The 27215-nt window shown below is 34.3% G+C and overlaps 2 protein-coding genes across 2 annotated transcripts in view; both read left to right on the forward strand.

The window, feature by feature from the left end:
* Positions 1 to 2438, forward strand: part of LOC107475175 (uncharacterized) — a 2803-nt gene extending 365 nt beyond the window's left edge. Inside the window, exons 2-5 of the mRNA XM_052257489.1 lie at positions 1 to 44; positions 1027 to 1085; positions 1284 to 1329; positions 1980 to 2438. Coding sequence (XP_052113449.1) covers positions 1 to 44; positions 1027 to 1085; positions 1284 to 1329; positions 1980 to 2122 — 292 coding nt within the window. The 3' untranslated portion in view covers positions 2123 to 2438. The remainder of the gene's footprint in view (positions 45 to 1026; positions 1086 to 1283; positions 1330 to 1979) is intronic.
* Positions 2439 to 10332: 7894 nt separating this feature from the next.
* LOC107475242 (uncharacterized) overlaps positions 10333 to 27215 on the forward strand; it is a 42485-nt gene continuing 25602 nt past the window's right edge. The window contains exons 1-4 of the mRNA XM_052257894.1: positions 10333 to 10760; positions 11235 to 11304; positions 11414 to 11595; positions 11901 to 12321. Coding sequence (XP_052113854.1) covers positions 10536 to 10760; positions 11235 to 11304; positions 11414 to 11595; positions 11901 to 12321 — 898 coding nt within the window. The 5' untranslated portion in view covers positions 10333 to 10535. The remainder of the gene's footprint in view (positions 10761 to 11234; positions 11305 to 11413; positions 11596 to 11900; positions 12322 to 27215) is intronic.

The following is a 27215-nucleotide window of genomic DNA, read 5'->3' on the forward strand; positions in this document are numbered from 1 at the left end:
AGGGCTTGGTGGTATGCTTAGTGTAGTTCATGGATTGAACACAGGTAATTTTAGAGGATGTTCGATAATATCTCAAAAATCAAATATGTTATTGGTAATGTTATTGATATTAGGAAAATACTCTAGTTAGAGCTGTAGTATGAATTAATGTCAGAGCAAAGGGGTTGGACTTGCATATTTTTAGGTCCACATGACATTATAGTATATCTTTTAGCTCGCTATACACTGTAACAAATTATCCTTTCTTGAAAGGTGAATTAATATAGTGGATCTTTTATTGCCATGGAAGGAAAACTTGATTCTTTGTGGAGTTGGAGTGGGGGGAATCGGTGCTTATTATGGAATCCATATATAAAATTGCCGAAGCTCATGGAATTGTATTCATATTTCGTGGTTGCATAATCAAAAGCAGCTCTAGTTTCAGTTGAATGAACTGCCTGAAACTCGTATGAGAGTTGGTTTAACCACCAATTATGGCATAATATTTCCAAGATGTGTTAACATCTTATAAACCAGTTTTTATCTAAACCAATTTAAACTAAAACTTTCACAAAAAATAAGCTGGTTTCATCTAATCAGTAATCACTTTTTTTCCTCTGCTATTTACTAGGTTAATCTTTCTCAATGATTAAAAAACTATTCAAGTTAGTCCAGAATCAGATACTGTTTAATGATAAACTAGTTTGTTTTTATGCAGATTATCATAATTTGTTCCATTTATACAATATTAAATTGGTTTTTCAAGTTGTCGAACAGCATCTAAGTTTCCTTTACTTTCTATGTTATTGCTACTGGATCTGATGTCATTACAGTATTTTATTTGTACTTTGAATGAACAATAAGTGCCATGTTGTTTTGATAATAATTCAGGGCCTTCTAGTTGTTACTTGTTATACAAGCTTTTAACAATATCTTAAAGTGATCTGATTTATTCTTTGATAGTGTCCAACACTTTACACTCTTACCAGGGTTAATTAAAATTAAATAATATGGTTGAAAATATTGCTTATTGATCTTTGTTTGCAGGGCTACCATACCTACAAAACCGTCTCAAGGGATCCAAGTGGCTGCCTTTTGTTGTTGGGGTATGTATACCTTCATTGGTTTTATCTTTTATACAAATTGCAGTTGCCAAGCTTTATACTTTATTGATGCCTAGAAAGGGCAGATCATAGAATATATTGTCTGTATTCATTCATATATATGTAATTATCTTAGCAGATGTACCATAGAGCTTGTTGATATTCCATAGCAAACTTATTTCTTTTCTTCACTATTTTCAGCTCCCTCCATTGCTAATGTATTCAGTTGCAAGTGCCGCATTTGGAGGTAACTTTGCGCATGCCTAAAGTTTCTATTCCTTTTAAATTAATACATCTATATGTACTGTTTCAACTTGTTCTTTTGCTTCTAGTTATTTTATTTAGCTCTGTGAGTGTGTTAATTTTGGTTCAGTAATTGCTGGCGCAGCTTTGTGTATAGGAATGAATTTCATATATGAATTTGAATCTGTCATACGTTGGTTCCTTGGGTTTTATTGATTGCATTAGATCTTGGTATTGTTTCATCATTATTTTAGGGGTTGGTTGTAAGTTTGATTTTGGAGGAGAAAAAAGCGAGGGAAAGGGCTTGAACTGTAAAGTGACATCCCTTTACCGATTCAGACTGTTCCATCCCTTCCCCTTCAACGCTTAAACTTTCAAACAGTCTTAGGCTACGAACTGCTACATGGATCGGTTTCTACAGCTAATAGCGTTTTTGTCTACTTGCCATTTTTTACTAGGTTTGATGAAATTTCCAATTAACTTGTAATATTTGTCATTAATTATGATTGGGTTTAGGGCATCATAGTATGTTACTCGGCTAGTTAGCTTGTGGTTTGCCTTCGAATTTTGACGTCTTATGCTGAAATAATGACAATTTGCTACTATTTAGCTTTTAATACCCTAAACTAATGTGGATATCTATGAAATCTTTAGGTTATGTGCTTCCGAAGTTCACTCAACTCACTGTAACATCATACTATGCTGCCTCAAGTGCTTCACATTATGGAATCTCACTTCTCACCAGGCATATTGAAGAGAAGCACCATTCCCAATCTCAGCAAATCAAGCGGCTCTGATAAATACAAGATACATATACACTTCAGCAATTTTGGTTACATTAGTTGTTACTTGTTACCTATCCATCTAGATGTATCACACGGTGGGTGTTTAGGTTTTCATAGTGCGTTTATTATTCCATGTGAAATGTCAATAATGTGAATAACGTTTCTATGCACTTTAGTTTGATGCTGCAATTGGCCATTTCGTCAAGTTTTGGGTACATAAAATGTACTTTGTTGTGTTAATTGACTTTAGGCAACAGCAATTTTGTGAAGGACAATAATATTCATGTTGTTTTATTATAAATTTAATTTTGATACATTGACAATATTACATAGTCGTCCAATCACATATGTTCTTTTGAATTACTATTTACGCTATTGATATGAAAGGTTATTTTTTCTAATGTAATACTACATAATTAGATGTACGTATAAAATTATTTTATATTGTTAGTATATTTAAATTAAATTCATATTTTATACGATTATAAATTTGATTTTGATATACTGACGGTATAAAATGTTATATTGTTCAATCATATATATATTTTTTAGATGATTATTAATAAAATTAATATAAAAAATAATTAATTTTATTGATGTGGTATTATATGATTGAATCTACACATATAAAATTGTTTTATACAAAAATTATATCAAAATTAAATTTAAGTTTAGGTGAATTTTATGGCATAGAAGAAAATTTTTTTCTACATATGTAGATTGTACATAGTTGATAGGTGAAATGCAATTTTAAAAGTGAGATACAAGCAGCTGAGGCCTTGGACCAATGGCAGCATTATCTGCCTCGCTGGGACTGCACCCGAGTTCGAATCCTCAATGAGGAATATAGAACCCATGAGATACAAAGGCCTTTTCTTTCTTTCACGTGAAAGTTTTAATGCTTAGCTTAAATAATTATATTTATCATGATTAATTATAATGTGTTAGAATTTTTTTGTTTTTGCACAAAAGAAAGCATTTTGGGTTGAAGTCAGATTTTTTTGTTATTACTCAATAAATCTTAAAGTACATTTTTTCATTTTATGATTTTTATCACATAATTTTAATTTATTGAAACATATATCCATTAATAAATATTTATACGAGTTAATTTTAATTTCATTCTTAATTAAAAAATATATAAGAACAAAACAATATCTTAAAATTTAAAAATTATTTTTTTATTTATCGTTAAATTTTAGTATAACATTCTCATTCTTATATACATACACGTATTTTATAAAAGAATAATTTTATTTTTTTAATAATAAATATAAATTTTATGTTTTTGAATAATAATAGTAATACAATAATTTTTTTCTCTATAATTTATTTCAAATAAAGGGAAATTGATTCTTTAACTTTATTTTATAACAAGAGTAAAGTATCATTTATGTCCCCAACGTTTGGGGTAAGTCTCAAATCTGTCCCTAACGTTTTTAACATCCTATTTGTATCCCAAACGTTTCTAAATCGAATCAATATTGTCCTACCGTCAAAATGATAAACATTTAGTTAACGGCGTTGCATACGTGGATGCTGAGTGAGTAAGCCCAAAGGTTAACAACCTCTGCCTCTTCGTGCCCATTATACCATTCACTGAAGCAAATACGAAACGTTGAAGAAACAGAGCACCTCTACGCAATCCAGTCCAGTTCTCCTCACCACACACGTTTGACACTTCTTCGAGGGTGATCGCAGGGAGGGGCTGCAAGGTAGTTGGCAGGTTGTTGTTGCTTGTGTTGCATGAAAGATCACACCTTTGGTCTGGCGACAAAGTGGTTTCGTTTGACAAGGTATGCACGAGGAAGAAATTTTGTTTCTTGGGGTTTTATTGAGTAGTTCGATGAAGAACGAAGGGCATATAGGAGATTGTTTACATTTTAGGGTTTATTTGATTTTTTGTATTCCCAAAAAAATGTTCGTTGTGAATGTTAGTTAGGGCATGAATTTACTTGTTTTTGGTGACTCAATCTATGGTTGCGAATTTACTTGTTCCACTATGTTAACCTGATGTAATAGGGTCTGTTGTATAGGATGAGTTATTTTAGTGTGAAAGTTTATCACCAAGGTAGCTTTGGACTTCAAGGAGGGCCTTTGAAGTATTTGGGTGGGGAGACAACTGTGATAGATTACTGCAATGAAGATGAGTGAAGCCTGATTGAATTTTATGATATAGTGAGCAGACAAGAGTATTTGAAAAAAGATATTGCAGCAATATGGTACAAATCACTGGATCAGAGTACAGAAGAAGGCTTAAGGATGCTGAGAATCAACAAAGATGCAATGGATATGGCTAACATTGGGGTTAGGGAGGATATGGTGGAGCTGTATGTAGTTCATAAAACTAGTGATATCCATGAAGAGGTTGAGGATGTACACATGTTAGGGAGTATTGAAACTACCATGCAAGAGTAGGCTGGTGGATCTAATGGGCCAGGCCCAATAGTAACATTTAAGGCCCATTCAATTGGACAAGTGGAGATAAATTCTGGCCCAAATGTGGAGGAAGAAAATGTGGGTGAGAAAGATGAAAAAGATGAATCAGATGAGGAAGAAGAGGGTAGTGATGGCAGTGAGGATGAGGACTATACTCCCAAGGGTGGTGAATATGATAGTAGTGATTTATGGAGTTCTGATTCCAGAAATAGTTATTGCTCAGAAGATAATGCTGCTGAGGTTGTGTTTGGTGACAGTGATGATGACAAGGAAGGGGTTGAGGGGTTAGTAGATGTCAACATCAGGGTAGGGGATAGATTTGAGGTTGGCACAACTGAAACCTAAACAGATGCAGCAAAAGAGAGTAGGAGTGACAATGACAGAGGTAAGGAGAAGATTGCTGCAGGTTTAGGGGATGAGAAAGAAGGATATGAATCTGAAGATTTTCTGGATATGCCTATTATTGATGATGATGAGGATGATAATAATGTTGCCAAGAAGTATCTGTTGCACAAGCAGCTAAAGGACATGAGTGAGTACAAGTGGGAGGTTGGAACTCTTTATGTATCAAGAGAGGAGTTTAAGGACTGTGCTACTGTCTATGTTGTACATACTGGCAGGGGTTTGAGGTTTGATAAGGTTGACCTTCGGAGAGTGAAGGTTACTTGCGTGGAGGGTTGCAACTGGTTTGCATACTGTAGGAAGATGAAGAATGAGCAAACATGGCAATTAACCAGCTGCCACAACAAGCATAGCTGTTCTAGGGAGTTAAAAATTGGGATTATGCATGCAAAATGGTTGAACAAGGTGTTTCTAAAAAAAATTGTTGAGAATCCAAAGATAAAGCTCTCCACACTAATGAAGAAAGCATACAACAAGTGGAATGTAGAGCTGACTAAGTCTAAAGCTGCCCGGGTTAAACAGTTTGCACTTGATGAGTTACAAGGAACGTACATAGAGCAGTATCAGAGACTCTATGACTACTGTCATGAATTGCTAAGGTCTAACACGGGTTCTACAGTGAAGTTCCAAGTGGAGAGACCACCTAAGTTTGCTTCTGAGAGACCACAAGCTGGTGTGGATTTAAGGCCAAAGTTTTAAAGACTCTATGTATGCCTTGATGCATGCAAGAAGAGCTTTATGGTTTGCCGTCCAATAATTTGTCTTGACGGGTGCTTCATCAAGACACCATATGGAGGTCAACTTCCCATGGCTATTGGCTGGAACCCGAATGACCAGATATTGCCAATAGCCTATGTAGTGGTTGAAGCAGAGACGAAGGACACATGGACCTGGTTTCTTACCAATCTGTGTGATGACTTTGGCTATGACAAGATAAGGAGCTGCACCTTCATGTCCGACCAACAGAAGGTACTTATTTCTAAACTTATTTCTAAGGAGCTACTTTATTGAACCTAGTGTTAGTGTTCGTCTTGCTGCCCTAGTTATGCTGGTGTTTGAATTGTAGGAGCTAGTGTTTGTAGTGTATGAGTTAATGTTTGAATTGTAATGATTTAATTACTGCATTAACTGTGCCTGGTGGGTTTAGTGTTTAGTTCCAACCTTCGATGAGCTCATTCCCGGAGTGGATCATAGATTCTGTGTTAGACATTTTTACAGCAATTTCAGGAAGAGATTCCCAGGGCTACAACTAAAACTGATGATGTGGAATGCTGCAAAGGCTACTTATTTACAAGAGTGGGAGAGGAGGATGGCTGAAATCCAAAATGTTGACAATGGAGCCTACAACCACCTGATGGAGATACCAACCAAATATTGGTGCCGACACAAGTTTGGGACTTGGTCTAAGTGTGATACCTTGGTAAACAATATGTGTGAAGTATTTAACTCTGTGATTATGGACGCCAGAGAGAAACCAATAGTCAGCATGCTTGAAGACATCAGAGTATACATAATGAGGCGTTGGGCTGATAATAGGGATCGGATAATTGAATACCTAAGAGAGGTGTTGCCCCGTATCAGGATTAAGGTTGAAAAACAAGCTAATGCAAGTGGTAAGTGGGTGAGCACGTATGCTGGTCGTGACAAATATGAGGTAACTAGTATCCATGGAGACAAAGAGAAGTTCGTTGTTGATTTGAAGAATCACGAGTGTTCGTGCAGGAAGTTTCAGCTATCTGGAATCCCCTATGCTTATGCAATGACCTGCATTAGGAAGATGTGCCTCAATGTGGCAAACTTTGTTGCAAACTGTTACAAGAAAGAAACTTACTCTGAGTGCTACCAACATGTGGTATATCCCTTGAATGGGCCCAACCTGTGGGAGAAGACACAATTTGATGACGTTTTGCCACCAATCTACAGAAAACCCATTGGAAGGCCTAAACTGAAATGTAATAAAGTTGCATATGAGAACCCAACTAATGGAGGAGTGTCTCACGAAGGGCAGAATCAGAAGTACTCCTACTGTTTTGCTAGAGGTCACAACAAACAGACCTATCCAAAGAAGCGCAAAGTAGCTGCAACTGCATCGGTAAGCACTGTGCTGGTTCATGCTTCATTTTTTTTATTGCATTTAAAGATTATGATGTGGGATTGTGGTATTGTGGTTGTTTACTAGGCAAACAAAGTTGCTGGATCCACAAGAAGAGCTTCAAGAATCCTCTCTAGCACTATTTCCAGCCAGGCTTCTAAGCAATCTCAAGCTGCTTCAAAGAAGACTACAATCTCAAGGCCAAAGAGAAAATCATCTGCCAATGATGTGAGTTCCCAACACTCTCAAGCTACTTCAAAAAAGGCTAATTTGACCCCGTCCAACAAAAATCTCAGGGTGCTGCCAAGCCCATTGAAGAACATCAACAAATTCCAACTGAAGTTCATGGCTAGGACACCTCCCAAAGCATGAAAAAAGATGTGACGACTATGATGTGTGCTATTTTATGTTTTCTGAAAACTTTATTTATGAGTTAAGAATTTCTGTTTAGTATCTTTATAATGTCTGGCAACTACTTTTAAGACAATAGTTTGTTATCTCAGACCGTTATTATGGAGCAAAATGTGTTGCTCTTGTTTTGTTATTTTGCTGTGAATCTTTTGTGCTTGTAGCCAATGACAATGTTATGGTTAATGATTAAGTAATATGTTACAGAAATGATTGTTCTCATGCTAATGACTTGCTTGATTTAAATAGATTGCAAAAATGTAACACTTCATTTCATTCAACTCATTTTCACAATTCGGATGAGTTCACTAAAACAACATTGCATCTGCACAATCTATCATTGTATTTAATTACACATACACAAACCAGCCTTTCATCAACCTTAACTCAAAAAAATATCATTGCATTACAGTATTATTGAGTTCAACAAAACAGTAACTAGTTCAACATCACTGCTATTTCTAAGCCAAGATACAGAACACAATTTAGGTATCTAACAATTTTTTCCTAAAACTCATCATCACCAGCAACATCATTCTAGTGAAAGTCTCCCAAATTTGGTTATGGTTGTTTTTTCAAACACCAATATCAGTGCAAGTGTCCATCCAACTAAAGCAACTCCCACTACAACCATGAACATGGACTCAACTATATCCAATTTGCCCTTCAAATTTCTGACCTTCATTCTTAACTTTGAAACTTGTGAGGGATCTTCTTCTGATTCTGCCCATACAAAATAGCCGCATTCTTCTCCAACCTAGACGAAACATGAGACAGCAGAGTCACACCCATAGATGGTCAAAACATATAACTCAACATCAAATAAACACATGGCTAAACCTCACCCCAAAGTTAACACAACCCCAGAACCTCTGTCCACAATTTTCTACCGTCGACGACGTGGCAAGCATAGGTCGTTCCCCACAGTAGCAAGTTGTCCTCCTTCAACGTGCTTGGTTTCTACTTCGTGTGGCTTGCTTGCTGCTTTGTGTCGTTTCAGATTGGTATGTTTCATGCTTCATCTTTTCTCACGCAGAGGGAATCGCCCTTTAGAGACAGTGCAGCAGCAACGAGAAGCAAAAATTTGGGGATTATGGTTTCGAAAAGGACCCTCTCTTCACATATATCTATTTTTTTAAATTCAATAATGGTAATAACAAATGCCCTACCACTGTGTATCATAACGTCCACATATGCAACGCCGTTAACGAAATGTTTATCATTTTGACGGTAGGACAATATTGATTCGATTTAAAAATGTTTGGGATACAATTAGGACGTTTAAAACGTTAGGGACATGTTTGAGACTTACCCAAACGTTGGAGATATAAATGATACTTTACTCTTATAATAAAGTTAATCGAATGGTAGCTAATCAAAATTAGTTTTCAGCTTTTTTTTTTTAAATTTATAAAATCCAAGATAATAAAAATTATTCTTTTTTAAGAGAATAATTAATAAAATCAATCCATCCTAAATAAATTTTATAAAAATTAAAAATATATGGGAATTAATGATCATAAAAGGATCACTAGTAAAAATAGTAATTGTACTTGGGGAATAAATTTTTCATTTTTTTAAATAAATATAATAAAGTATAATTTTTTATTATGCAATTTTAAATAAAACTGAAAAAATATAAAAAAATATATTATGAAATAAAAAATACAATTAACAATTAATAATATCAATAAAAAAATTTATTTTTATTTTTCATTGCAATAATAATGAATGTTACGTATTAAATAGGTGAATAGTATACATAGTATTATAAGTTCATAAATTTATAAACTCAAATTTTCATTTTATATTTCTCTTTGTAAAATAATCCAAATAAAAAAAATTAATACACAACACTATCATGTTAAAATAATTAATCATTTTAAATATAATTAATCAGTCTAACTAATTTTCACGTGCAATCGAAAAAAAATCCTGTAAAACTGCATCTCATTTTTAAAATAATAGACCTTGTCTTTTTGTTTAAAAAATACTTGTCAATTATTTATTAAGACAATACAAATTTATAAACATAAAAAAAATTTTTTACACCATAAAATTCACCAAAATATTCACATACGGTTCATATAAAGTTGATAGTCAATACCAACTGACAACTAATAACTTCACATCATGATTGTAATAGAAAAAGAAAATTCTATAAAATTGTATCTCACTCTTAAAATAATAGACCTTATCTTTTTGTTTAAAGGACACTTATCAATTATTTATTAAGACAACACAAATTTATAAATATAATTTTTTTTTATACCATAAAATTCAGCTTAAGTTTATATACTCATATACTGTTCATACAAAGTTGATAGTCAATAGTGACTGACAACTAATATCTTCACGTATAGGGGGGGATGTGATTTTCCACCATAAAAGACTTTTTCAATCCCGATATAGTATCAGGGTAAAATTCATGGCTGTCTTTCATTTAACCGCAATCCAAGCCTGTTCTCCCTACATTGAGATTACGGTATTACCCTTTTCCACTAGACGGATCAGGATGATTGTTCCCATTTCCCAAGATCAGAATTTGTATTGTATATTTGTATGTATTCTAACTTCCAACTCTTACCAACGATCTCAACCGTTCATAATGTAATACAAATACAAATTATATCCTTTTTGAATATTCACAGCAGCTGCATTTTCAATTTTAATCTTGTTAATTAAATTTTGTCACACTAATTCTATAGTTAGATGGTTGACTTTTACATAAAAAACCGAGTCAAACTGTTGGTATGTAGTAACGGAATCATAAGTAACTCGTGCTGTCATATTATATTATTATTCTAATTCTACAACTTTCTTATACAGTATAGTATTTATTTATATTTATTAGTATCATCATAGTATAAACTCCTAGAAAGGCTCTGCTCTACCACTCTATAAAAGGAGCCCACATCACCTCATAATAGAGCAATCCCTCTCCACAAGGATCAGATAGATTCTTCATTTTCATCTCACTAACCAACAAAACCTAATTATTGAATCATAAGAAACCAGTGTCTCAACCCATCAAACTTGGTTCTGTTGTGTGTGGTTCACAGACACCACAAACACTTTCAACTCATGAAAGCCCTCATAAGCAGTTCTTGTTCCAAGGCCATAGTTGGGAGCCTTGGATCAAATATTTATCATAGGAGAGGTGGTGGTGGTGTTGTTGCTGCTCATGTTCCTGGGAGAGTTGAGTTCTGCTTCTCACTGAGATCAAGAAATGACAAAAGGGGCTGCAGCTTTTGGTTCCTTAAGAAAAAGGGTGTAACCCCAATTCATTCAGTGCCACCAAAAACTGAGGTATAATAATATATATGTTACTTGGTTTTCTTTGTTTGAGTTCTTGTGGGGTGTTTATCTGTTTGGAATATCCATGCACTTTCCTTTCTTTTTGGTTGGGAAAGTGACAGAAAATGATAGAAAAAAATGTGATTTTGTTACTTTCTTCTAGATTGCCTTCAAGTTGGGGAGATTCTTACTGTTCCTATTTTACTCTCTTGCCATCAGTTTACTTTTTCTGTTAGTGGAACTTCGGAAGATATGAATCAAACTAACAAATTTTTCTTATTTCTTTTGTTTATGCAACAAACTTGTAACCTCTACTACTATAAGGAGAAATTTGTTATTCAAAGTCTTATGTAATTGCTCTATACAAGCTACAAAAGAATTGGATGTATATAAGATTTTGGCATATTTGTTGGTTTGCAAAAATTTGTTTTGTATATATAAGCTACTTTGATTTCTTTTTCTTGGTTTGCAAAAAATTTGTTGTAGGTGGAATTGGAACCATCAGAGCCAGATTTGGAAACTGTAGAGCCTCAAGCTCAAAAAAGTGAACAAACAAGTCAGTTCTTAGTTTTGATGGATCTCTTTTACTTCTGTTTGCCTCTTAAGTTTTCCACTGGATATTCCCTGACATTCAGATTCCAATAATTGAAATATGTTGTTTGCAGATGAATCAAAGTTTGTACACGTAACATTTCAGTTGCAAAAGAATTGCTTCTTTGGCGAACAGTTTCTAATAGTTGGAGAAGATCCTATGCTTGGTTCTTGGGACCCTTTAGAGGGATTACCAATGGCCTGGTCTGATGGGCATGTATGGACTGCTAATCTGGTGAGTATCCTCTTCAACACATAAAATTACTCTATTTGTTTCAAAATAACTGTCAGTTGGAACAAAGTGATGCCATATAAAATGAGATTAATTTTTATGCACTGACAATATAAGTGAGTTTTGCACTATAATCCACTTAGATGCTTGTATTTGTATAACACTTTTTGCTAATGTAATATAACATGATTGGACATATATATACATCGCATTGAATTAGATAATCTTTTTAATATATCACTTTTTTCATAACGACAGTCAATTTGAAACGAAAGGAATATTGTCTAAAGAAAGGTTATCTAAGATGTGAATCTCTTCATATAATCTAGTCAATTCAGTACAAGTTTATACTGAAACGAAAAGCAGGGAAGATTGTGTGGCAACCGGGCATGAATAGAATCCTCAACATTTCAGAAAATATGAATAGAATAATTGTTAGTGAGGATTGGGAGAAGGCTGAACTTCAGGAAATAATAGAGGAAGATCAAATTGCTCAATCAAATGAGGAACTTCAAGTTGTCTCAGAGACATCTACTTTAGCTGAAAATTCAGATATTCCTAAAGAGGAACTTGTTTCCGGCTTGTCCGAAGCATCAGACCTTGAAGCTAGCGAAAGCCAAACTGATGATGCAGAGAATCCAATTACTGAAGAACCTGAGGTGCAGAAAGAACCTGAGGTGCAGAAACCCAGCAGTGATAGTATTTCTTACTCAACGGAGATGCCATTGGCTATTGTTGCAGAAAACATAGGTTCTTTTGAGGATTCCAGCAACAATACAAGCTATGAGAACAATTTAAGCAATATTCAACTGAATTGTTGCAGAAAACATAGGTTCTTTTGAGGATTCCAGCAACAATACAAGCTATGAGAACAATTTAAGCAATATTCAACTGAACGAGAGTTTGAGTTGTCCTTGATGTGCTCAATTTCAAAATAAAAAACGCTTAAGATAGCTTGTCATCTGGCAAAAATTTGTTTTGATGCAAGATTTTTAACATCTTTTTGTAAGACTTCTTTGGCCGATTTGCAATCAACTCGGACTAAAAATTTTTGATTGAGTAAATCAGATTGAAATTTCGTAATGCACAAAACTATGGCTAAATTTTTTTTTTTTGATTGTGGAATAGTTTTGTTGAGTAGTATTCTAATGTTTTGATGTAAATGTAATGATACACTCTTTATCATATAGTTTCTGTTTTAAGATATCACCATATCCCAAATCAGATGCATCTGTTTCAACAATTTTAAATGCATGAGGAACAGGTAGGTAAAGGCAAGGAAGATTGTGAACTTTGGTTTTGAGAAATCTGATGATTTTAGAATGTTTGTCAGTCCATGGCGGAGGGCTAATAAGATTACTAAGATTTGGGATGAAATCCGAGACATATTTAAGACATCCTAGGAACCTCTGGAGTTGAGGTTTGTCAATGATATAATCTGAAAATTTTCTACAAATAAAATTGATCGTTCAATTGGGGTTATTGTTCCCTGGGAAATCATATGATCAAGAAAACGGATTTTTGTTTGAAAAAGGACAAATTTCGATTTGGAAATAGCAAGTCCGTTTTTCTGGATGATGTACATAAAAGTTTTAACATGTTTGAAGTGTTCTTCTAAAGTTTGAGAAAAGATTAAGACATCATCTATATAAACGATTGCAAAGTTTGAATCTGGGTTGAAAATGTTGTTCAAGATTTTTTGAAATTCAGAAGGAGCTTTTTTCAGACCAAATGACATTACATTCCATTCATATTGACCGAATGGAACTGTAAATGCAGTTTTATATCTGTCAGATTCTTTGATTTGGATTTGCCAAAAATCAGATTTCATGTCGAATTTTGAAAAGATATTTGCTGAGTTTAGCTTATTGAGCAAATCCTTTTTGTTTGGGATAGGATAACGAATCCATTACAAAGCTTGATTTAAAGGTTTGTAATTGATGACAAGCCTGGGAGTTTCTCGTTCTATCTCAACTTGGTTGTTGACATAAAAAGCTGAGCAAGACCAAGGACTTTTACTTGGACTAATTAATCCTTTACCCAAAAGATCTTTGATCTCCTTTTGACAATGTTGCAAAAGCTGTTCATTCATTTGAATGGGGCGAGCTTTTGTAGGGATTTGTGATTTTTTGAAATCCTTTTCATAGGGAAGATCAACAATGTGCTCTTTCCTTTTCGAGAAGGCATGAGGCAAATCTAAACTGATAGACTTTTCAAATTGATTTAAAATACTTTTGATTTTATCTTGAACCCTTGGTTGGGAAAGTTGGGATTCAAGGATTTTGAAAGAGATTTCTTCCTTCAAAAAATAAATCTGTTTGGTTTTGGATTCAATTTGGTTTAAAGCTTTCTGGGTTGGTGAGTCTAGAAATTCAAAGAAAGTTTCCTGTCCACCCACATAAGAGGTAATTCCAGAAAAATCTGCTAGGTATGGAAACAAAAGGATTATAAAAGTTGTCCCCAAGACTACATCATTTTTTATGTCTTTTGCTATGATGAAATTAGTTGGAATCCGAAGATTAACCTTTTCAACAAAAGCATTGGCTAACTTGAAAATGATTTTTAGTCTTTCACCCGTTTTTGAGCTAAGACGTTCAGTACTTTTTTCAAAATACTTTGTGGGGACCAGACCTTCTTTAATACATGTTGAATCTGCACCCGTGTCAAAGAGTGTGATGGTTTTGAGAGGAAAATCTTTAACGATAATTCAGATATTAACACGACATTTCATAAAAGAGAATATATTTCTTTGATAATGCATGAGGAACAGGTAGGTAAAGGCAAGGAAGATTGTGAACTTTGGTTTTGAGAAATCTGATGATTTTAGAATGTTTGTCAGTCCATGGCGGAGGGCTTAATAAGATTACTAAGATTTGGGATGAAATCCGAGACATAATTAAGACATCCTAGGAACCTCTGGAGTTGAGGTTTGTCAATGATATAATCTGAAAATTTTCTACAAATAAAATTGATCGTTCAATTGGGGTTATTGTTCCCTGGGAAATCATATGACCAAGAAAACGGATTTTTGTTTGAAAAAGGACAATTTTCGATTTGGAAATAGCAAGTCCGTTTTTCTGGATGATGTACATAAAAGTTTTAACATGTTTGAAGTGTTCTTCTAAAGTTTGAGAAAAGATTAAGACATCATCTATATAAACGATTGCAAAGTTTGAATCTGGGTTGAAAATGTCGTTCATGATTTTTTGAAATTCAGAAGGAGCTTTTTTCAGACCAAATGACATTACATTCCATTCATATTGACCGAATGGAACTGTAAATGCAGTTTTATATCTGTCAGATTCTTTGATTTGGATTTGCCAAAAATCAGATTTCATATCGAATTTTGAAAAGATATTTGCTGAGTTTAGCTTATTGAGCAAATCCTTTTTGTTTGGGATTGGATAACGAATCCATTACAAAGCTTGATTTAAAGGTTTGTAATTGATGACAAGCCTGGGAGTTTCTCGTTCTATCTCAGCTTGGTTGTTGACATAAAAAGTTGAGCAAGACCAAGGACTTTTACTTGGACTAATTAATCCTTTACCCAAAAGATCTTTGATCTCCTTTTGACAATGTTGCAAAAGCTGTTCATTCATTTGAATGGGGCGAGCTTTTGTAGGGATTTGTGATTCTTTGAAATCCTTTTCATAGGGAAGATCAACAATGTGCTCTTTCCTTTTCGAGAAGGCATGAGGCAAATCTAAACTGATAGACTTTTCAAATTGATTTAAAATACTTTTGATTTTATCTTGAACCCTTGGTTGAGAAAGTTGGGATTCAAGGATTTTGAAAGAGATTTCTTCCTTCAAAAAATAAATCTGTTTGGTTTTGGATTCAATTTGGTTTAAAGCTTTCTGGGTTGGTGAGTCTAGAAATTCAAAGAAAGTTTCCTGTCCACCCACATAAGAGGTAATTCCAGAAAAATCTACTAAGTATGGAAACAAAAGGATTATAAAAGTTGTCCCCAAGACTACATCATTTTTTATGTCTTTTGCTATGATGAAATTAGTTGGAATCCGAAGATTAACCTTTTCAACAAAAGCATTGGCTAACTTGAAAATGATTTTTAGTCTTTCACCCGTTTTTGAGCTAAGACGTTCAGTACTTTTTTCAAAATACGTTGTGGGGACCAGACCTTCTTTAATACATGTTGAATCTGCACCCGTGATAAAGAGTGTGATGGTTTTGAGAGGAAAATCTTTAACGATAATTCAGATATTAACACGACATTTCATAAAAGAGAATATATTTATTAATCTCAAGATTTCTTTTCCGTTATTGTCGTTAGAACTTTCATTTTCCTATTTTCCAGAAAACTGTTTCTCAAGAAAATCAAGTTCTCGATCATCAGAATCTTCACCTTGCATTAATTGCGAGAGAATGAGTTGATGATTATCTTGATTTCTTTTGATTTCTTGGATTTCCTTCTTAAGGTTGTTAACCTCAGTCTGGAGATCCAGAATGGTTATAGGACGAATAACTTATTTTTCTAATTTTTTGAAAATGGATTTGACGTCATATTTATTGCTAAGGACAAGATTTTTGGGCTTCTTTTCTTTTTGTAAAGATTTTTTTAATTTAAAAAGAAAGTCTTTCTTATGTTCTGGATCACCAATAGCCTCTATGGTTTCAAATAAGAGATCTTGATCTTTGGATAAAACATTAATTTCTTTGACATCAGAATCTGAGGATGATCCAATATCATCAACTTCGATATTATTGATATCATCCGAAGATTCGGGTCTAAAGTCATCTTCTGTACTTTCAATTAAAAGATTGTTAATCTGTTCCTCAATCTGAGGTTCAAGGTTCAGATTATTAATCTTTCCTTTTAACCTACAGTATTTGCTAACATGTCCAGGTTTTTTGCATGTATACCAAATAATGGAATTTTTTTGGGGATATTTTTGAAAATTCTTTTGGAAACTTTTCTCATCCTTTGGGGTTTTGAAAACTTTTTCTAAATCTTTTGAAATTTCTTTTCGGATTGGGTTTAAAAACTTTTCGATTGGTGGTTTTTTTTTATTTCCTTGGATGACAAGCAGGAAGACCAAATTGTTCACAGAAAGTTTTCAAATCGATACGATTTTGTTTTTTCCACGAGCAAGTTGCCGTTGGGTTTTATTATGTTGACAGATTTTTAGAGCAACTTTTTGGATGAAAGAGATAATTTGACCATAACTTAACGCATCATAGGAAATTATCCCATCTGGGGTTAAGCTACAAATTTTGTCCCTTACTTTATCTCCCAGGAATTGCGGAAGTCTGGCTAGGAATTTTTCCTTCCAGAAAGGTTGTTGACTGTCTTCTCTAGTATAGACCCTAGTAAGAAAGGTTTCCTTGTACCATCTAAAGTCATACAAAGTTTTACATATGAGATTAGAAAGTAATTTAGTAGAATGATCTTTCCAAAGAGATGGGTCACCTAGGAAATGGCTTGCTATAGTAAAGATTAAGGTCTTGACAGCATCAAGGATAGGTTCGCTGTCGTCTCCAATGATGGGTTCGTTTTGGTCATTAACCTTTATATCAGAAGAGATAGATTATTTTCGGTCATCAGAAAGGTAGTTATCCAACCAACCTTTGAGTTGACCAGAGAACCTAGAAACAATAACATTGGCTATTGCTTCCTCAGAGGTTTCATGAGTAGCTTGATAGGCTGTGCCTACCATGGTCATATGCTGAAGCATACTCATGATGTTGTATTCAACTTTGCCATCTATATTTCATTTATAGACATTATTGGCATTGAAGCTGACAAAACCTAGTTTCCTTTCTTCGAGAGCTAGATCAGGAGCAGATACGCGATTATAACTATAGGCAGAGGGTTTGGTTAAACCCTTCCACTTTGTCATAGAATTGGTCATGATTGGGCTAACTTTGAGAGATGATTTGTCAGAATCATCACTTTGGTCCAAAGAAGACTCATTAGAGTCTTTGTTAAGGGCATTAATGGCCTTGGATGAGCGAGTTTGTATACGAGATGTGGATTCACCAGAGTTTGTAGGAGTTTCAGGGACAGTACTAAGACGATTTAAAAGTTGGTCGATCTTTTGTATGACTTCAGAATCACTAGATTCTTGTTTTAGAATAGAATTTTTAAGACTGCGTTTAGCCTTGCTACTCATTTTGAAAGGTTTAAAAAGGGGGGTTTTTCAATAGTTTTAGAAGTAGAGGCATCAGGTACATTTTTCAAAGACAAAAGAGATCCTGAAGATGAAAGGTAGTCACCGAAACATTGTAAAAACCTATTAGTGTAATTTGATTGCTCAATTTTTTGTTTTAAATGGAAAGGCCATAACTGGGTTATGTCTTTTCGTATTTGAAATAACAAAAGATCCTTTTGGAGGAAACTCAGATCTGATTAAATTTCCGTCTTTAACTTTTCAGGTTGAAATAACATTTGCTTATGGCGAAAGTTTTTTATTTTTAAAAGGATAATCGATATTATTTTTTATGGAATAAGCATGAAACCATTCAAAGAAAGGAATATGCATTCTGACATCATTAAGAAAATTGTAGTATTTTTCTTTAAATGATGAGATTTGGGAAGCTGTATATGTACGTAAATACCATTCTCTATGGAGATCATACTCCTTAGAGTAAAGATTTTTACGTAAGGTTTCTTTATTTATAACAAATTCTGTGTTACCCATGTGCATCTTCATTCATAGAAGAATATGTTGGAGATTGAATAGATTGTAAATCAACATCATCATCAGTTTGATAAAATGGTTGAGAAATGTTTGAATTATTTTGTACGCCTGAATAATTAATTCCAGAATTTGCAGATCTAGGAATTTTAGTTGAAAACTGAGCTTGTGAAGTCACAGAAAAAGATTTTCTTACTGAAGCAAAATTATTAGATGTTCCTGCTTCAGATTTGGAATAAAAGGAGTTTCGTCTGTCAAATAAAATCTCTACTCTTCCTTATTCATCCTGTTTTATATCTCGTAAGAGAGGTGCTTGTCTAGGTTGCGATGGAGTGGCTCGATCAATTGACCATGAGTGGGGAAGGTCAATTTCATCCCACTTTATGAGCTTTGGGACCGTGACGTTGGCGTTTGTCATGTTTGTGACAAACAAAGTAGTTTCACGATAACTGGATTTAAGAAGGACTCTAGAATTACAAGTGTTCATGACCTTGTTTTGAATCTTATAGATTAAAGCGGCTGGGATAAATCCTTCTTTCATGTTAAGACCATGAATTTGGATGTTTAGGAAAAGGGAGTCAAGGATGTTAACATCTAACAAATTAATCATTTTGTTTGGGAAACAGTTGAAATAGACTGGACCGTGTCCTAGACTTATTTCTACTGTTCCGATTAAAGAATCTTGAAAATAATTGTGCCTAATATCTCTAAGACACAAAAGGATGGAAGCATTAAGCCCTTCTCTGATGAGAGGTTTGACAGCTACTTGGACAGACCCTATATGAAGATATTTGTAGTGACAGGCATGTTCCCTAACAGATTGCTTGGTTAAAAGATGGAATTTCTCGCCGGAGTCTGGTCCTAAAGGAATGTTGTTTTCAGCGGTTTTGATAATATAGTCTGATTTTCTTTTGTTGTCGTCAGAGACATATAACTCATCTTGAGGAATTTTGGGTATTTCCCAATTGTCTATGTCTTGATTGATATCTTCGAACCAAACTTCTTCTTCGAAGTTATTGTGTTTAGGAGAAAGTTCCTCAGGTTGAGTTACCTTCTCAGTAAGATGATTGGAAGAAGAATGTGTAACAACCCCGATTTTTGAGTACGTAAGATCTTTTCTAAAAGAACTGATTTCTCCGGAAGATCAGTAGGGGGAGAACCTCTGCTATATCATCAAGCATTTCAATCCTTATTGTCATTATGTCATCTTTAAGCTAGAACCCTTTTTGAGGCAAGCTCAATAACGCTGTCACATAGAACCTAGTTTCTGAACTGTATCGGTTAGGAGTTTTTTTTCTAGTTTTCGTAAATAGTCTCTGTTTGACGAACCGGACTTGATTCATGAGAGAAGATAGATAATAGTATAATATTATCATTACATTAGTATTAGAAGATTCTTGAATGATATTATAAGATTACCTGGTCTGTTTTAGTTAAAGACAAGAAATCGGTTTAACCGGGTTCACAGTTTACTAGTGCAGCTTAGCACCAGCACTCTCTGATGACTTTAGCAATGCTAAGGCCTCATCATACATGTTATATTCTCATATTAAATATGTTACTAGTGTCATTTATGCTAGTGGCTATGAAAGGAATTTTTAGAGATGTTTTTACAAGTGTTCCGATACATCTAGTTTTAGTAGTTATACACCTGAGATATTTTAATATTATTTTAACCCACCTCTAAGCCAACGAATCAAAACTCACCCTACACCCCCAAGACACTCCAAGGCTGGTCATTTACTCCCTTTGGCCGAAAATTACAAGAGAGAAAAGAGAGAAACTTTCATGACACTTAAATCTTCAAAGCTTGATTTCTTCTGAACTAAAACTCAAATCAAAACTCCAATTTCACCAAAATGATCCTCTCTTCTTCCTCTACATAACCATGTAACTTATCAAGACTGAAAATAAGGTGAGATGGCTGTTCCTTTCCCCTTTGAATTTGGATTTCAAGGAAACATGCATGAACATGTGTTTTCTTGATGTTCTTCCTTAGATCTCTTGCTTAGCTTGACTTGTGAGCCAAGAATCTTCAATTCTCAGAACGTTTAAGGTGAGGAATCCCTTCCTAACATGTTGATCAAGGTTTGGTCAGTTGAGGTTTTATGGATTCAAAGTTGTTCTTGATGTGTTTTAGGAGGAAAAAGTGCAAAAAGAACACCTAAAAGCATAACCGGATTTGGAGCAGCAAATCAAGGTAGAGTTTGATGAAATTAATCTTGATTAATTGTGTTTGAGATGTGTGATTATGATATGGTTTGGTTATGCTTGAAATTGATTGCTTATATGAGTTATTCTTGGTGGAAGTTTATTGAAATTTTGATGAAATTTGATGAAAAATTCAAGCTATGAAACATGTTCTTGTGTGCAGCTAGAAAAACGAACCCTAACCCCTAAATTGAGGTTCAATTTGTGTTAGAATCATGTGGAAAAGATGGGGTTTTAGTGGCTGCTAATTTATTATGAATTATGGTAAAAATCGGTTGCTGAAAAGACTGAAAAACGGGTAAAAACAGAGAAAGAATCTGAAGAATTTATGAAGAACATGAAGAACACTTTGAGTGTGATGAAGAACAATGAATAACAGGTTTTAGATCTTAGAAAGGGCAAGGAAGTAAATATTTTGGTGTTTGAGGGGTTATTTTGTAATTTCTAAAAGTTAGGGTGGTTAAAGTAGAAATATTAAAAGTTACTGGGGTAAAAAGTGAATTTTAAAGCTAAAAAGGTAAAGAAAGAGTAATTTTCGAAAATTTAATAATAAAATAATAAATAATAATAAAATATTAAATAATAATATTTAATTAAAAATAATATTTTAATAAAAATAATAAAATAATACAAAAAAGACAGTTTTTTGTAAAAGCTTTAGAAAGACAACTTTAAGCGCACAATCTCATAATTACCTTCATAAAACACTTAGGGAGTGGTAAGAACATATCAGTGAGGCGAAGATAAAAGAAAGATAAAAAGTTAAAGAAAAGATAAAATGCAAAGAAAATTCTGTAAAGTTTTAATAACAGAAAAACAGGCAGAGATTAGTGAACGAACTATGGCAACATAGTTAGTCCTTGAGTTGTGACTAGGGTTAGGTATAATATGAAAATTGAAACTGTTTCAGTATAGACTTAATGAACCTATACTTGGGACAGGTTAACTATTCATACCGAAATTTACATAAGCTTTAAATACATATGTTAAGCAGAGAAATAAGAGCAGAGTAAAGAAACACAGATAATAGAGTAAGTAGAGTAAAGTAAAGAGATAAAGAGATAAAGAGATAAAGAGTAATATAGATACAGAGGAAAGATTAATCAGAGAAAAGTAAAGAGACTAAGAGAAAAGAGTAATCAGAGTAGAGTGAAGAGACCAAGAAAAAAGAGTAATAAGAGTAGAGTAAAGAGACAAAGAGGAAAGAGTAGTAAAACCCACAGATTGATAATTGGTTAAATTTGGGAAGCACCCACAAACTGAATGATCATTGATCTCGGGGAAACCTATAAATTGTTATTTGTTTTAAATGCGGGAGAACCCACGAATTGATAATCATTGATTACGGGAATAACCCATGAACTATTGTATGTTGATATCGGGTATAACCCACGAACTGAGGATCGCTGTGTTGTTGAGTATTGATCTCGGGGAAACCCACGAACTGAGGATCTCTATTTTGTTGTATGCTGATCTCGGGAAAACCCACGAACTGAGGATCTTTGTTTTGTTTGTGTGTTGATCTCGGGGACACCCACGAACTGAGGATCAAAGTTTCTCCTTGTGCGTATATTATGGGGTCGAGCTTTGTGCTGACTGCCGGTAGTCACGAAGGAGTGGTATTCTTACCACCGAAACGTATGTACTAAGGACACAAAGGGAAGCCATATCTAGGACTTGTTCCTAGGTAATGTCGGGCTGCAGGGTGTAAACTGACACGTGAGTTCATGGCCTGCATAGGACAGACATGCATCATACTTGGTTGTGTATTTCCTCTGTTATGATTGTTGAATGAATGTATGCTTTGTTTGTTTGTATAATATTCTTTGTATTTGTGTTTTATTTTCTTGTATTATTTTGTTTGTGTTCTGCTTTCTGTTTTCTCTATTTTCTCTATTTATCTGTATCTTCTGTTCACTGCTTCTCGGTATTTTTCTATTCGTCTGCTAAACAACACAGAATTAATGAACATAACTAATAATCCCGGCCCTACTAAGAACTCCCCAGTTCTTATCCCTTCTCTCTCCCTTCCCCATTCAGATGGAAGCATGAGTACCCTTTCGTAGTTCACTGACGACCGTTCACAAAAAGGATTTCGCTCTAGGTAGTCTTCTGAGTCTAGGGTGAACCTCGTTCTCTGTTTATATGTATATACTGTGAGACCAGCCAATGTCTGTACCCTATTTGTACGTGGACTTTAACATAAATCCTGTGTACGAGACTCTTATTGTGTGTCTACTTGATGAGGTATCAAAGAGACGTCATATGGCAATGTCTGATCGTGCAGAGGAGTAGTAGACGATGTTCTACCTTTTGGTGACGTTCCACCTGACTTGAGTTTTGAAGACTTAGAATGTACTTTCCCTCGTTTTAGTAGTTTAGAGGGACTAGGTGAGTATAGAGTCTAGGCTAGCCTAGGCACCAGCTTAGGGACTTTTTGAACAAGTCAGGGCCTGGAATGTTGTATGTATATATATGTATATAGTTATTATCTAGCCATATCTAGGGGTGTTCTAACTAAAAGTCTATACTTAAATAAAGGCTGGATCACTGAATGTTGTTAACTGCTTGTGTTGTATTTATGTGTGGTTATTTATAACTATTTTATCTATTATTTTTGCGAGTTGATTTATGAATGATTACGAACGTTAGACAAACGTTATCAAAAAATACCTCACAAATTAACTACGTTTTTAATAACGAATCAAGCTCATATAATAAATAATAGGTAATAATTAGGAGGACAAGTTGGTAGCACTCAGTTTCCGGTATGATCTAGACATACGGAAAATTGGGTCGTTACAGAATGGGATAAAGAGGTGGAGGAAGAAGACGGAGAAGATCCCCTAATGGAGAGACGTTAAGAGAGTGAGCGGAAGAGGTTAGACATATTTAAAAAAATCTGATATCATTGCCTTCCTTTGGTTCAAACAGAAAATTTATATTATCACTAAACTATCACTCATATTTTTTAATCTGGGGATTATAACTCTTTTTTATTACAATCTTTAAATCCATAGCCACTAGGAATTCTTACGTTCGAATCTTATCACCTTCAAGAACATCGTCAAATTAGCCTTACTGCCCCACAACAAGGGTCTTACTGCTACAGTCCCTTTAAGTGATAAGATTAAACAGCCCGTACTTCTAGATTTAAAGAATAGTTTTGTTTGATTTGTATAGAGATAAAAAAAAAACATGAATAGTAAAAACATTAACAATAAACACAATTTCCAGATCCATGAACCTCAGAGATAGTTTAATGATAATAAAAACATTCCTACTTCACCATCAGGCTCTGATACCAGATGGCCCGAAGTGGATCTAGGAGGGAAAAGAGGAAGAGGAGATTATACAACTAATGTTGTTTAGTTATATGAATGCAGATGCAGAGACAAGAAAGTAAATATGAAGTTAGATACGGCGGTAGTCCGCACACATATGCAAGTTAGTATGAAGTTGGATGTGGCGGTAGTCTGCACACATATGCAGATGCAGAAAGCTTAAAATGAAAAACACGAAATTGAAGAACTGGATAAAACTTTATTGGATTAGATTGAAAAGAAGAAGGGGGGAAAGAAGAAGAGCTGGAGAGCTTACAGGAGAACTCTCAGAGCTTCTCTCTCTAACTTCTCTCTATGATTTTGTAAAACTGAAGAGTGCCTCACAATGAGAACGAGGCCTCCTTTTATAATTGAAGATTTTACCGTTTCTACTGTACAGGTAAGCATGACCTAGACTATAGCTACAATGCCGGTTTCAAATAGTTCTGGAAATTGTCTTGACATTATTACAAATTTTTCGATTTTAATCATCAGCTAGACAAACTTCAAAACAGTCTTTTTCAACTTGATTGTCTTGACCTTGTTCATCACTTTCTTCTTTAGATGAGGACTTTTCATCTTCTTGAAGCAAGTGAAGGATCTGTTGAAGCTTCCCTTTGATTGATTATTTCGATTGTGAGGTTGCAAGGGCTGCCTGAATTTGTGCTTTTTAGTTGAGAAACGAAGCCATTTCTGGATCTGAGATCTTCTGACTCTTGGGATTGGTTTCGAACCATTCTCTGACCTTTTCTGGATAGGCCATTGATGAATCAAATTGAGACCACCATTTGACATAAGCATGCCTCTGTAAGATTGGGAATGCTTTAGGATGGTCCGGTTTTGTATATTTGTATTGCCACGAGAATAACAGGACAATGAAAAAATTGAGAAAAATTTTAACATTACAGGAACACATGTTTCCTGAATGTCAAATTTTGATTGAAATAATTTATACCCTTCATCAGTAGGTGAGGGTAGGATTTCTGGGATTGGCCCAAAGTAGTCCCACCATTAGTAGAACCAATTTGGAAAAACATAGTTTGAATTTTTTTTAAAATAAATTAACCATGAATGTCTGTACTGAGTATTCTGAAACCAAAATACTTTAGTCCAGGCTTCCATGTAGTCCCAATAATTAAAACCTATTGGGTCATAGTTTTGAGAAAATTTTTTAATTTTGTTTAGATTATTCCCAAATTGCTTTGGGGTCAAGACTTTGAGGATTTGGATTGTTGAATGAGTTATGAGTTCAGGATTGGTTTTGTCCTTGTAGTGTTTAATAGATACCGAGTTAGTATCTACTAAAATAAACTCATAAAATTGGCGAGTTTTATTGGGGGCGATTGGTTTAAAATGGAATCCGGTAGGAAAGATTTTTGGGATAACTTTGTTTGGTGATTCATCCCAAAATTCAGGCTCCATTTGGATAATGTTTGAATTTTTGTTTGTGGGGATATAATTGGCTTGGGCTTTTTGTGTTTTTGTTGTGATTGAGGATGTTTGTGGTGTTAGAGCTATGGCTTTTTCTTTTGGTTTTTGTGCGATTATTTTTTATTTGGCAGCTTATGATATGAGCTAAGTTAGGTCAATTTCTTCATCTGACTCACTGCATATATCAGCTCAAGATTTTTTGTTGATTTTGGTGACACCTTGGTCTTGTAAGGCCAAAAGGGTTTGGATTGGGAAGGTGTAATCTGCCTTAGTTTGTTTGACTTGATTAGTAGCTGGTTCAATAGATTGTTGGGTTGGTTTTTTGGAAGGTTGTTGGGTAGAAAAGCCAGATTCATGATCAGATTGAGATTGGCTGGATGGTCCTGAAAGGGCTAAGCAAATGCTTTTGCCTCTGCCTCTTGAAGAGGCGATGATTGCCTTTTTAAGCATCTTGATCTTGCTTGATTTCTTGCAAATATTCTCGTGTGAGAAAAGGAGGGAGAGAGTTTGAGTTGCTCTTGATGTGCTTAATTTCAAAATAAAAAACGCTTAAGATAGTTTGTCATCTGGCAAAAATTTGTTTTGATGCAAGATTTTTAACATCTTTTTGTAAAACTTCTTTGGCCAATTTGCAATCAACTCGGACTAAAAATTTTTGATTGAGTAAATCAGATTGAAATTTTGTGATGCACAAAACTATGGCTAAAATTTCTTTTTTGATTGTGGAATAGTTTTGTTGAGTAGTATTCCAATGTTTTGATGTAAATGCAATGATACACTCTTTATCATGTAGTTTCTATTTTAAGATACCACCATATCCCAAATCAGATGCATCTGTTTCAACAATTTTGAATGCATGAAGAACAGGTAGGTAAAGGCAAGGAAGATTGCGAACTTTGGTTTTGAGAAATTTGATTATTTCATAATGTTTGACGGTCCATGGCGGAGGATTTTTCTTAAGCCTATCATGAAGAGGCTTAATAAAATTACTAAGATTTGGGATGAAATTCGAGACATAATTAAGACATCCTAGGAACCTCTGGAGCTGAGGTTTGTCAATGATATAATCTGGAAATTTTTCTGCAAATAAAATTGATCGTTCAATTAGGGTTATTGTTCCTCGGGAAATCATATGACCAAGAAAACAAATTTTTATTTGAAAAAGGACAATTTTTGATTTGGAAACAGCAAATCCGTTTTCTGGATAATGTACATAAAAGTTTTAACATGTTTGAAGTGTTCTTCTAAAGTTTGAGAAAAGATTAAGACATAATCTATATAAATGATTGCAAAGTTTGAATATGGGTTGAAAATTTCATTCATGATTTTTTGAAATTCAGAAGGAGCATTTTTCAGACCAAATGGCATTACATTCCATTCATATTGACCGAATGGAACTATAAATGTAGTTTTATCTGTCAGATTCTTTGATTTGGATTTGCCAAAAACCAGATTTCATATCAAATTTTGAAAAGATATTTGCTGAGTTTAGCCTATTGAGCAAATCCTTTTTATTTGGGATAGGATAACGAATCCATTGCAAAACTTGATTTAAAGGTTTGTAATTGATGAAAAGCCTGGGAGTTCTTCGTTCTATCTCAGCTTGGTTGTTGGCATAAAAAGTTGAGCAAGACCAAGGACTTTTACTTGGACTAATTAATCCTTTATCCAAAAGATCTTTGATCTCATTTTGACAATGCTGTAAAAGCTGCTCATTCATTTGAATGGGACGAGCTTTTGTAGGAATTTGTGATTCTTTGAAATCCTTTTCATAGGGAAGATCAACAATGTGCTCTTTCCTTTTCCAGAAGGCATAAGGCAAATATGAACAGATAGACTTTTCAATTTGATTTAAAATACTTTTGATTTTCTCTTGAACCCTTGGTTGGGAAAGTTGGGATTCAAGGGTTTTGAAAGAGATTTCTTCCTTCAAAAAACAAATCTGTTTGGTTTTAGATTCAATTTGGTTTAAAGCTTTCTGGGTTGGTGAGTCTAGAAATTCAAAGAAAGTTTCCTGTCCACC

The sequence above is a fragment of the Arachis duranensis genome, chromosome 2 (assembly GCF_000817695.3).
Source record: "Arachis duranensis cultivar V14167 chromosome 2, aradu.V14167.gnm2.J7QH, whole genome shotgun sequence".
Classification (NCBI taxonomy): domain Eukaryota; kingdom Viridiplantae; phylum Streptophyta; class Magnoliopsida; order Fabales; family Fabaceae; genus Arachis; species Arachis duranensis.